The sequence below is a fragment of the Aspergillus vadensis genome (genome assembly GCF_003184925.1).
Source record: "Aspergillus vadensis CBS 113365 unplaced genomic scaffold BO88scaffold_13, whole genome shotgun sequence".
Lineage (NCBI taxonomy): Eukaryota > Fungi > Ascomycota > Eurotiomycetes > Eurotiales > Aspergillaceae > Aspergillus > Aspergillus vadensis.
Genome location: NW_020292051.1, coordinates 1 through 10,822, shown reverse-complemented (window position 1 = coordinate 10,822; position 10,822 = coordinate 1). Strand labels below are relative to the sequence as shown.

At 48.4% G+C, this 10,822-nt stretch overlaps 4 protein-coding genes across 4 annotated transcripts; 2 read left to right on the top strand and 2 right to left on the bottom strand.

Annotated features, from left to right (window-relative positions):
• Positions 1-54: 54 nt before the first annotated feature.
• Positions 55-540, bottom strand: BO88DRAFT_454100 (CGR1 family protein; the record flags this gene model as incomplete). Its single annotated transcript, XM_025710788.1, has 3 exons — positions 55-195; positions 259-404; positions 489-540. The coding sequence occupies 3 exons, from the start codon at positions 538-540 to the stop codon at positions 55-57; spliced, it is 339 nt and encodes a 112-aa protein (XP_025562194.1).
• A 298-nt stretch (positions 541-838) lies between these two features.
• amcA (putative mitochondrial ornithine carrier protein AmcA/Ort1) lies at positions 839-2,671 on the top strand. Its single transcript, XM_025704914.1, has 2 exons — positions 839-1,332; positions 1,400-2,671. The coding sequence occupies exons 1-2, from the start codon at positions 1,222-1,224 to the stop codon at positions 2,276-2,278; spliced, it is 990 nt and encodes a 329-aa protein (XP_025562193.1). The 5' UTR covers positions 839-1,221; the 3' UTR covers positions 2,279-2,671.
• Positions 2,672-2,836: 165 nt separating this feature from the next.
• Positions 2,837-4,279, top strand: BO88DRAFT_405335 (cytidine deaminase). The gene is made up of 5 exons (XM_025706854.1): positions 2,837-3,176; positions 3,256-3,389; positions 3,522-3,607; positions 3,849-3,930; positions 4,003-4,279. Exons 1-5 carry the CDS (start codon positions 3,092-3,094, stop codon positions 4,042-4,044), a joined length of 429 nt encoding a protein of 142 aa, XP_025562192.1. The 5' UTR covers positions 2,837-3,091; the 3' UTR covers positions 4,045-4,279.
• Positions 4,280-4,695: 416 nt separating this feature from the next.
• Positions 4,696-9,627, bottom strand: BO88DRAFT_389482 (vacuolar protein sorting/targeting protein 10). The gene is made up of 2 exons (XM_025704913.1): positions 5,643-9,627; positions 4,696-5,554 (listed from the first exon to the last, which is right to left on the bottom strand). Exons 1-2 carry the CDS (start codon positions 9,452-9,454, stop codon positions 4,915-4,917), a joined length of 4,452 nt encoding a protein of 1,483 aa, XP_025562191.1. The 5' UTR covers positions 9,455-9,627; the 3' UTR covers positions 4,696-4,914.
• Between the last annotated feature and the right edge of the window lie 1,195 nt (positions 9,628-10,822).

Sequence of the window (10,822 nt, the reverse complement as noted above, 5' to 3'; positions counted from 1 at the left end):
AAGAAAAGAAGCTGGGAGAATAATGAAGGGAAGAAGGACCAGAGCCGACGGCAATCAAGAGTTCAGCAACTTGTTGCGCTTTTCGCGGCGCTTCAGGCGCTCGACTCGCTTGCGGTGCATTTTCTCGGCCATCTTCTCATAACGTTCCTTCTCCTCCTTAGCGGCTCGACGATCCTTGATTCTTTGAATATGCGCCTAGATGATTGTCAGCAAGATTGACAACCTCTTTTGTAAGACATGTCATAGGCTGAATCCCACCTGTCTCTCTGCCTCCTTTTCTTCCTTCAACTCCTTCTCGTGTTCCTTCACGGCTTCATGGTGCTTGCGTGCTTCCAGTCGCTTAGCGTAGGAGGTCATGCCCGCAGTAGGGCGGAACGGCTTCTTGGTGTCATGCCAGTTTTTTCCTGCGGGTCCGAGAAGCGAAAGGCATTAGCAACAGTTATTTTCGAAGGCCAGGGAAAAAAAAAGTGGGGTAGCTAATTTCATACCATTTTTCCGCATGCCCTTAATGGGGGCAGCAGCTGAAGGTGCGGTAGACATGATCGGACCGAGAGTAGGCAGAGCCAAACGAGCCGATCGACCAAAAGGGGGGTTTGTGTTGGGATGTGAAAGAAGAGAGAAAAGAAAGAGAGATTCCAGACGGGATGATGATGGAATTCTCTTAGCTCTCCGCTGCCCTCTTTTTTTTTCGGGGCCTCCGAGTTTTGAGGAAAAAGTTATCTTAGACCGATCAGATAACCGGATCTCGGCAGAAGTGGTGCGCCGGGCCCCGTCTGGCATGGAATTGAGGGATTTGTCGGCGAGAAGTCTGACGGATCACACTCAACTAGTTGCAGCACTCGCCGCAATCAGCCAACCGCCGCGAGGTCTACCCACCCCACCCATCGCTCATATCCCGATTTCCCCTGCCCCCTTGGCCTTTTGGGCTCGTGTTCCGTTTTACTGGCAAGCGATGTTCGCTCTCTCTTAATTTATCGCGCGTGGTTCGGGCACACCTCCAAGCAAAACCCCTCGTCGAGTCACCACACCGCCCCATCACTCTGAAAGTCTTTAAATACCCTTTAGACCGTTCTCTCCCTCGAACAGCTCGCGAAACTACAATGCTCTCTCGATAAGACTCGTCTATCCTTTTACCCCCCACTGTGTCTCTCTCCTTGCATACACACCCGTCAAAGTCGTGTCGTGTAACCCGAGCTCGACTGCTCATTCACCTTTTCCCTGATGGCGGCCGCCGAACATGCGATAGCAATCAATGATGATATTTCAATGGAGTTACCTACACTTCCGCCCAACCAGGGCCTTGAGGCCTTCAAAGATATCGTGTTTGGGTCGGTAAGTTATCACCGTCGTGCCCAACCCTTGTGGACGTGAACATGATACTGACGTTTGACCCCACTAGGCTGCAGGAATGGCAGGCAAAGTGATCGAGTACCCTTTTGATACAGTCAAAGTGCGGCTCCAATCTCAACCGGATCATCTTCCTCTCAGATATAAAGGCCCCTTGGATTGTTTCCGTCAATCCTTTCAAGCAGATGGCCTACGCGGGCTCTACCGGGGCATTAGCGCTCCCATGGCAGGTGCTGCCATTGAGAACAGCTGCTTGTTCTTCAGCTACCGTCTGATCCAGGATATATTGAAGGCCACTGTCTACTCCCCTGCCGATGACCTCCCTTTCTCGGCACTGGTGTTCAGCGGCGCTGCGTCAGGATCTATTACCTCCCTTGCACTTACCCCGGTTGAGCTCATCAAGTGCAAGATGCAAGTTCCCGTTACGGCGTCTGGCGGAACGCCCCCTGGTCCATTGACTCTGATAGCCACTGTCTTCCGTCAAGACGGTCTCCTTGGCTTTTGGCGCGGACAGTTGGGCACACTTATTCGCGAGACTGGTGGCGGCGCTGCATGGTTCGGTGGCTATGAGGGAGTATCTGCACTGTTCCGCGCATACCGTGCCCCATCTGCAGAGCTCAAGGAAGATGGAACATCCTCTGATTCCATTCCTATCTACCAGAAGATGATTGCAGGTGCCGCAGCAGGCGTCAGCTACAACTTTCTCTTCTATCCTGCCGATACGATCAAATCGCGCATGCAAACAGAGGATGTTACGCGAGGAGCATACAACGGCAAACGACAGACATTCTGGGGAGTTGCAAAAGCCTTGTGGAGACAGCAAGGACTAAGGGCTCTGTACCGAGGCTGTGGCATCACCTGCGCTCGATCTGCCCCCAGCTCCGCCTTCATCTTCACCGTCTATGAGGGACTACGGAATCATTTTGCCTGATTTTCGGCTTCCTTCTACCCCACATTCTCTTTTCTCTTCCAGCTCTTGCCCTACACCTTTCTACTCTCTCACATCCCGGTTTTTATTTTTTATTTTTTTTTCCCTTGCCCCCGACGCTCGTCGGATGCTTCTTGTTTATACACTTTCCGGTTGAGGCGCTTTCGTATGATACCTACAGTCATGTTCCGAGTTAGATTTCAACATCGTCTTTTGAGACCATCAATCTGGTATTGGTGCAAAGAAGAAATAGAGTGTTGATCTATTTACATTTTTTTTTTATATTTGCTGTCCATTATTATCTCATGTTTATGAATCTTATTTATCTTGTTTATCTTCATTTTGTTGGATCTTTTTTTTTTCTACTTTATTGTTGATATAGACGACTGTGCGGGGATCCCGAAAAGGCAATTGGCGATTATTTGAGTGATGACATCATGGATAATATCGGGTGGGAGTCGATACAACCTTGAAACACAGGCAGCCGAGGTTACAGAAAAGCATCTAGATTAGATATAAATTGAAGATTTAATATAGATAATTCTTGGTTATCCGTGTTATCATCATTATCGTGAGTCACACTGAGACAAGTCAATTCTTGCGATAAGAGAGGGGTTGTGGAAACATGAACAACAACCACAACGGGCGTTTCTTCCGGTCCAGATGACCTCTTCCCCGCGCAGTAACTACTACTACTTACTACTACTTACTACTACGTCCATCCGTATATCTATCTACCCGCTACCTGTCAACTTCATTTGACTTTGATTCTTGGGAATAGACCCATCCAGCCATCCAGCTAGACAAGGAGAAAACATGGTTCACGCCGCCGACCATCTCTCTGCCCAAGAGCTCGAAACGCTCTCCACCAAGGCCATCGCCGCCAAGGACACCGCATACTGTAAGTCCACCTGTCTCCTAACCCAAAAGCCGCCATAGCATATCTCAAGAATTAACTAATGCGACACCAACACCAACAGGCCCCTACTCAAAGTTCCGTGTTGGCGCATGCATTCTGACCGAGTCGGGCGAATTCGTGCAAGGCGCCAATGTTGAAAATGCCTCTTATCCCGTTGGAACTTGTGCGGAGCGAGTAGCGTTTGGAAATGCGATTGTAAGCTGTCAACTCTACACCTCTTTCCTTTCTATTTTATCTCCGTGTCTACTTGCTGTACCTTGCACATGTCGAAAATGAACTGAAGAAAATCACTCATGCATTTGCTTACTTCGTCGGACTGCTTTGCAGGTGGCCGGGCATCGCAACTTCAAAGCCATTGCTGTCGCGAGTGACATCAAACCTCCCGCTTCGCCATGCGGCATGTGTAGACAGTTGTACGTACCCTCTCTTTCTCTCTCTAACCCCCCTGGCCCTGGTTTTTCGATACTCGTGCTGTACCCGCCACTAGCTTGCCAAAGAAAAAAAAGAAAGAAAAAGAAAAAAAAAAAGGCAAGCAATTAACTGATTGGCTACCCGGAAAGTTCTATAATTCCCTCATCACAATAATGCGACAACAACAAACCACGCATGCACGTACGTACTTACTTGCTAACTACAATGATTCGTGTCTCTCAGTATGAGTGAATTCACCACCTCCGAATTCCCCATTTTTATGTACGACGGCGAGGGGAATTATACTCTTACTACAATGGGAGAGGTAATATATCTGACCAATCCATCCATTCTGTTCTGAATCAGTGGCTGACAGCTATTTTCACTCGCATTGCAGCTCCTGCCGAACTCGTTCGGCCCGAGTGATTTCACTCATTGAGCATTGAATCATGTCCCCATATTCGATTTGCTTGATTACTCGTTGGTTGCTATTGTGGAGTAAAGCAGGGCGATTGGCATGTGTAAGCGGGTGGGTGATTCTTTCTTTCTTTCAAAGTTGTGTTTGTTGTTGTTGTTGTTGTTGCTGTTGCCTGTTGACGCTGCTGTGCTCGGTGCGTCCGCTGAAAGGCACCGCGGAAAAGGGTGTTTGTTGGTTGGTGGTTGGGTTACCCAGGGTAGTTGGTTCCTGAGAGAGATCGATGATGATTATGATGCTGAGCTACGCTCTCTTTCTGTTAAAATTGAGTATCCAGAATAAACGGAGCTCCTCTTTTCAAGCAAATGTACACGTAGGACAAGGTAATATAATATGCTCATATGAATTTAAGGGGCTATTCAGGCTTCCATCATATACAATCGCCTTCTAATTAGAGAATCGTCGTGAATCAGCGCCTCTCGTATGAGGGGAAGCAGATTCATATTAGACTCTTCTCTGAGGGGTCGATGTCTCAGTTTGTACCATGACATGCGGTCTTTCAAACTCCCTGCACGGCTTTATGGGTAAAGCTGTCTCCGTAGATTATCATGTTATTACTACGTCTAAAATGTTGTGGCTCGAGTTGTTTGGGTAGTTCCCGAACTGGTATGACTTCGTAAACTCCAGAAAATTGCAAGATACCCATTAGCACTGATTCTACTTCACCTCTATGGCACGCACATTATATAGGCGATTAGAATAAAGAAAATAAAGACGGGAGACGCGAAAAACGCGTACATAGAGACACATTTCAATACATGACGTTCTCATAATAAAACATAACCTCATGGGCCCGACACGGTTGACATACAGGTGTCAGGACGAGCCATAGTATTACAGCTCTTCCTCTTCATCCGCTTCGAGATCTTCCACACCAAGAAGCTCATCCTCGTCGTCAACAACACCAGTATAGTCGCCGCGCCTGGCGGCAAATGATCCGCGAGACGCATAAGGCCTTGAGTACCCCCGGTGGCGTCCTAGGCGCACATATCCACTCGCGCTTCGCCAGAGACTTGTAGCTAACAGTGGGAGCGCCTTTATGACGGCCACCGCACCCGCAATTATGGCAACCGGGACGGTGATGAGAAGAGAATCCCGCGAAAGCAGACCCTGGGAGGTACCAACATTCTCTCCGAGCCGAATCTGGCCAAACTTGCCGTCCCACCTAGTATAGCCATAATAACCGACAGCACTTGCTACAGCAATAGGGATGACGATCGCGAAGAAAAGACCAACTCCGCTAATCCCATGCTTCTTCTTGTACTCTTCCTCTCTGTTGGGGCAAGGCTTGGAAACAATATGGTCCATTTCACGTCCACCCTGACACGTTGATTGAGGGAGACGCCGATATCCTGAGGGTTCCCAGTATTGATATGCGTCAGGGTCTTCTCTGCATACAGCCATGGTATCAGGAGGAGCGAGTCCTTGAACAAGAGCACAGCTGCCATCACTCTGAGGCTCGTAGTTGTAGTCACTGCCTCCGAATCAGCAATTAGACCATTTACAGGTAAGAAGTAGCGCTGATGAAAGATAAGGGAGGGCGGTAGATGAAGACTACTTACCATTCAAAGTCAGCCCTCGTGCAGGGACAGTTCTCTCCGATGCTGTGAACATGAGGCTCACGCCAGTCGTTCCAACATTGAGCTGACGGTTTCTTCCGATGATACTGTTCAACATGGCCAAACAGGCAATTGTCGTCCTGGAACGGATGTTTTGGTTCCCAGAGGTAATAATCATGGCTCTCAGCTTTACTTTCGTCCAACTTGCACGAAGAGGAACGGAGTCCACTGAAGTCAACGCTTACTGTCGCGAGCTTATCTCGGTAATCCGATTTCAGCTCTTTGCCCCAGAGAAGAAAGCTCTTGGAAGTGTCGGATGGTACGGTGGAGATATCATCGATCTGCATCTCCACGTCCGAGAAGATAAATTCTAACCACGTGTCACCCTCGTCAAGACTGTAGTAAAGAGCTTTGGTCGGCTTCGACTCAGGCACGATTACAATCAAGGAGCCGGCATCACCAAATTCCCAGATGTACCTGCCCTTCTTGACCGACTTCCATGTGAAGCCAGCATCCCTGGTTATGAACGTATCGGCCTCGTCTTCGCCACCGAGGTGGTCACCAACATTGCCGACTCCGAGCATTAAGCCGATTGCTGAGCTAGACGAGAAAGTGTCCCGCTCATCCCTGCGTTCTGTATAGCCGTGAAGGTGGAGCGAACAGCCAGGAACGCCTTCTCCTTCAACAGAACACCCAAAGTCCTTGCCCTCTGCATCCTTACTTGGGGGCGAAAGCAAGGTCCATTGCCCTCCATCGTTGTGGGTAATCATCGTTCTTAACTTTTTCGGCTCCCCATTTGACAGTTTGTTCACGTTACTGACAACATTTGCAACTGCCACGCCTTCTATGCCTTGCATCTTCTCAAAGTCAACATACCCCCGGAAATTTCGATTCACCGCACCAAGGCTGAGCACATAGGAAGTACCGTTGCTATTACTCTTGATAATCGATCCGTACTCGGCGCCTTCCGAGTTACTTACGGTAACATGCAGGAAAACGGCGTGAGTAGAACTTTCCAGCACGGTATATGCCGTCTGGACAGGGACGTTGACATTGGGAGGAAACTTTGCCTCCGCAAATGTCTTACCATCGACGCTGCTGCTCGCCACCAAAGAGTCGGGCTTTTCTGTATCTCTAGAAGCCACAACAATGAACTCGGACATGGTGGCATAGTTGATGACATCTTTGAAATGGACCTTCGAGTCTGAAAACCAGTTCTCACTGGATATCAGTTGTAGTCGGTTGTTCCTGTTCTCATTCTCAAATTGCTCGCAGAATATGAGGTTCGTGCTATCTTCTCGGCCTTCCCTGCTTTCGAATTCACACTTTTGAACATAGCGTTGCAGCAGCTCCCAATTGTCTCCGCGGTTTTTACTGATGTAGGCGTTGGAGTGACAATCACCAGATCCGCAATCAACGGCCCCTGTCCAGATCAACCAGTCTTGGTACTGAGGATGGAAGGTAAGGGTTGGAAGGCGTTCCTCAGTTGGAGGCGCTGGTGCATCGAAAGGCTTGAATGACTGGCCACGGTCAACAGTCCAGAAGCCTTCAGCACCGTCCGTCAAGAGGAAAGCACCATCACTGTTATATGGGTGAGGAACGATTCTGTTGATTGCTTCTCCTTTCAGTGGCTGCTTCCATGTCTTCCCATGATCATGTGATACATAGAGCGCACGTTCACTGGTGAGCATAACAATTGTCTCGTCGTTACCAGAACTGCTTGACTGGCGTTCTAGGTAATAGTAGGCACTGAATTGCCTTGCGTCGAAGTATTGTTTTTCCACGCTGATTTCGCCAGATGTGGGCACATTGCCTGCATCCTTGCAACGCCACTCAATATCGTGATCCAGATTCTTGCCGCCATCACGGATGCAAGTGTCACCTGGTATCAGTCTCCAACCAGAGGGTCCCATGAAGGTATCATCGGGGTTTTTGCACCCTTCTGGGGGCGTTGGCAGTAAGGCCGGGATACAACTCTTTCCGTCCTCGCTGCCTTTGAACTCGCATTCGAAGTCTTCTGCCGTACATTTGCATGGCTCCATAATCGGCTGAGGATCTTTGAACTCCTCATCCACGAAGCAGTCAGCATTCGCCTTCCTGCGGCGGAAAAATTGTTTGTGACCCATCAAGCAGTCTGGCTCGCCATTTTCGTCTAGTCTAGCTGGCCACTTCTCAAAGTCATCTTCTTCGCATTTCCGCTCATGCAATCCCTTGAAGTCAATGGAATAGACAATGTACCCGCTTTCCTCGTTTTGCTTGCCGACTAGTAGAAACCTTAGGCTTGTGGAGTCGGGTGTCGTAGTGACCATAGTAGGATATATTTTATGTTCAATCTCCACCGATTCCCATTCCTTGCCATGGTCAAGAGAAAAGCTAATCTTGTTGGATTTGCCCTTATCGCTGATTGCCATAACCACGGCTCCTTGGTCGCCGAACTCGTACTTATGCGGCCCGTCAAGAGCATGACGCCAAGTCACACCAGCATCATCTGAAATATAAAGATCGCCGTCGGTGTATTTCTGAAGGTGATCACCTGTATTGCCGATTCCCATGACTAATCCTGGTGCTGGACTGGAAAATACCCGGCCGATATTGGCGAAAGTAGTCACGGAATGTAGATGTAGATTCTTTTCACCAACCTTGAGAGGTTGAAAACTTCGCCCATCGTCGAAACTTATTCTACTGATGACCTTTTTCGCTTGCCCTGATTCAACCTCTTTCGGGTTTTTCACCGTATTGACCAAAACTATGCCTTGAATGCCAGCAATCTTTTCGAAGTCGACGGTTCCTTCCATATCGCGATTGGTGTGTTCGATATTGCGGCTGAAGAATGTGCCGTTCGAATTGGAAGTAAATAGGACGCCCATGTTGCTGGATGGGCTAGTCAGGACGTCTACCTGCAGGCTATAGTTGGTGCTCTCCAACATTGTATACGCGTCCTGCTCTACCCGATGTCCATCGAATTCGGCTCGATGCCAGGTATTCGTATCCGTTGTCACAAACAAGGCAAGCTCTTCTGTTCCCTTGGATTTGACGGCGGCCACGATGAACTTCTTTACAGCGGCTGTGCTAATAACCCCGGAGACAGGCCGGCCCTCGTGTAAGTTCACCTCCGTGCCTTCGATGTTACTGACGAAGTAATCATCCGAGTATACCAAGCGGTTGGCGTGTCCAAAGGGCACCTTCAACCCAGGAACGACGCACAGTGATCTGTCCTTCAACTCCTGGTTCATGTTCAGATCTTCGGCGAAGTTAGGGTGCCCAACTGCCCAGGAGCACCCCGCCGCACTCTCCCGCAACAGCCTAACGGTCTTGAAATCATCAGTCGTGTAGTACGACCTCACAATGCAGAAAAACCCGGCACACTCTTCGCTTTGGTATATTACTTTATTCGAGTCCCAACCATGAAAAACAAGGGGCGGGTGCTGTAAGGCCGGCTGGTCGCCTATATCGAACGATCTCCACGTCTTGGCCTGATCCGTTGTGACCAAGTGATGTCCGTTAAACCCGAGAGCATAAGCCTTATTCTTGTCGAATGGGTGCTGTCGTATGAAAATCACCGGTTGTGCCACACTACCATCCTCGCTGCTAACCACGTCTTCCCAGTCCTCCCCTCCGTTGAAAGACTGTTTGAAATCTCCATTCTTCAGGCTCATAAGAACAGTTTCTGAGTCCTCAAAGTAGAAGAGAGAAAAGGGTTCGTGTTCAAGCTTGGTTGCCGTGACCTTCGGTTGATCGGCTTTCTTCGCAGAGCTTTGCTGGGGAATAAGAGCCACCATAAGGCAGCTCACCAGCACGAGCCATCGAAAGATCATGGCCGTAAAGTACGACACATTTGAAGGGCGTAAGAGCTGATAGCCGGCAAATGTGGCCGGATGGTTGCTGTGAGTTAAAGATTCTGTTGAAAACACAGTTGATGCAAGTCAAGTATATAATGATTCCTTTGTGAATAGGTAGTCTGAGGCCGAGGACGTTCCGGTTGATGAACAAGCAGGGAATAATGTTTCGGTGATCACTGCAGCTGCGTGGCCGCAGGGAAGCTCCCACGGTCACGTGGTCAGCATGCTTATCGCAGCACGTCTAGACCTCGGTTTCAGCCGGGCGCGCGCGCTTGACGTATGGAGTAGATGAACCCTGACCCAGAATGGGCCGGATCCGGGGCCTTTCGAAAACGTTAATTCATTTCCTCGAACCATGCGACACTTGACCCCCATTCCTACACTAGAATACAATATAAATTGACTTTAGCCATTTAGTGGCCTTCCTAATGTCACCGTATCTAAACACTCTCTTTAGAACAAGTAATCGATTGAAACTATCATGAGGTCCTAGCTTCTAGCGGTCCTCTTCTCACTTTGTGTAAAGCAGGTCGTAGTTCCTAATCTGGGGAGCAAAGTATAGCAAAGGCTTCATCGCAGCGATGATCTCCGAGTCTGCTCGTGCAACCAGAATTTGGCAGTAAGCCAAATTTCGATCATATTCAAATACCAAGGTACAACTAATCAGGTTTTTCTTATGAGATAATATTTGTGCTATAGGGAACCAAGAACTGCATACAGTCAGACAATCCCTAGTGACTCAATTCTTGAAATCAAAATTAAATTTTAAAAATCAAAATAAGATAAAATAAAACCTGTTAAGTTTATTACGCTTAAGAGCACATTGCTTTTCTGCCCTTTAATCATTGGGATGTGCTATAATGAGTCAATAACCCACTGTCTTGGCCTATAATTTACGTTGTTATTAGCCTGACACCAGTACTATGTTAGGGTGCGAGATAGTTCGCGTACACCTCGTACAAGCAGGGATATGGATATACCGAATCGATGTGGGATGTACTGGTACAAGGAGGGTAAGTCTCATACATTAACGAGCATAACGAGCATAACGAGCATAACGAGCAGAAATACGAAATTCTCGAAACAATGTGGAGAAGAGTTTGGCGGCCAGGCACAACAGTAATAGTATCTTAAACTATGCTTGTTGATATAGGCGAGCAGTACCTTGCATCATAGTAACCCGTGTAAGGGCCGTAGCAAACAATGTTTTAAAGCCTTAAGTCTATATATATGAAAGGATAGCCATACGCCAATGCTAATGGTACTCGCGAAAGGAGGCAGCAGTAGCTCACCAAGCAAACTGGATGAAACAAAACATATTATAGAGCACATTGAAAAGGGAAG

What these genes read in the sequence shown, in the direction of transcription:
- BO88DRAFT_389482 (XM_025704913.1), bottom strand. Translation starts at nt 9,454, where the DNA reads ATGATCTTTCGATGGCTCGTGCTGGTGAGCTGCCTTATGGTGGCTCTT. An exon ending in ACGAGGGCTGACTTTGAATG is followed by an intron (nt 5,555 to 5,642) that starts GTAAGTAGTCTT and finishes ATTCGGAGGCAG; the next exon opens with TGACTACAACTACGAGCCTC.
- BO88DRAFT_405335 (XM_025706854.1), top strand. Translation starts at nt 3,092, where the DNA reads ATGGTTCACGCCGCCGACCATCTCTCTGCCCAAGAGCTCGAAACGCTC. An exon ending in CGCCAAGGACACCGCATACT is followed by an intron (nt 3,177 to 3,255) that starts GTAAGTCCACCT and finishes CAACACCAACAG; the next exon opens with GCCCCTACTCAAAGTTCCGT. An exon ending in TAGCGTTTGGAAATGCGATT is followed by an intron (nt 3,390 to 3,521) that starts GTAAGCTGTCAA and finishes ACTGCTTTGCAG; the next exon opens with GTGGCCGGGCATCGCAACTT.
- amcA (XM_025704914.1), top strand. Translation starts at nt 1,222, where the DNA reads ATGGCGGCCGCCGAACATGCGATAGCAATCAATGATGATATTTCAATG. An exon ending in AAGATATCGTGTTTGGGTCG is followed by an intron (nt 1,333 to 1,399) that starts GTAAGTTATCAC and finishes TGACCCCACTAG; the next exon opens with GCTGCAGGAATGGCAGGCAA.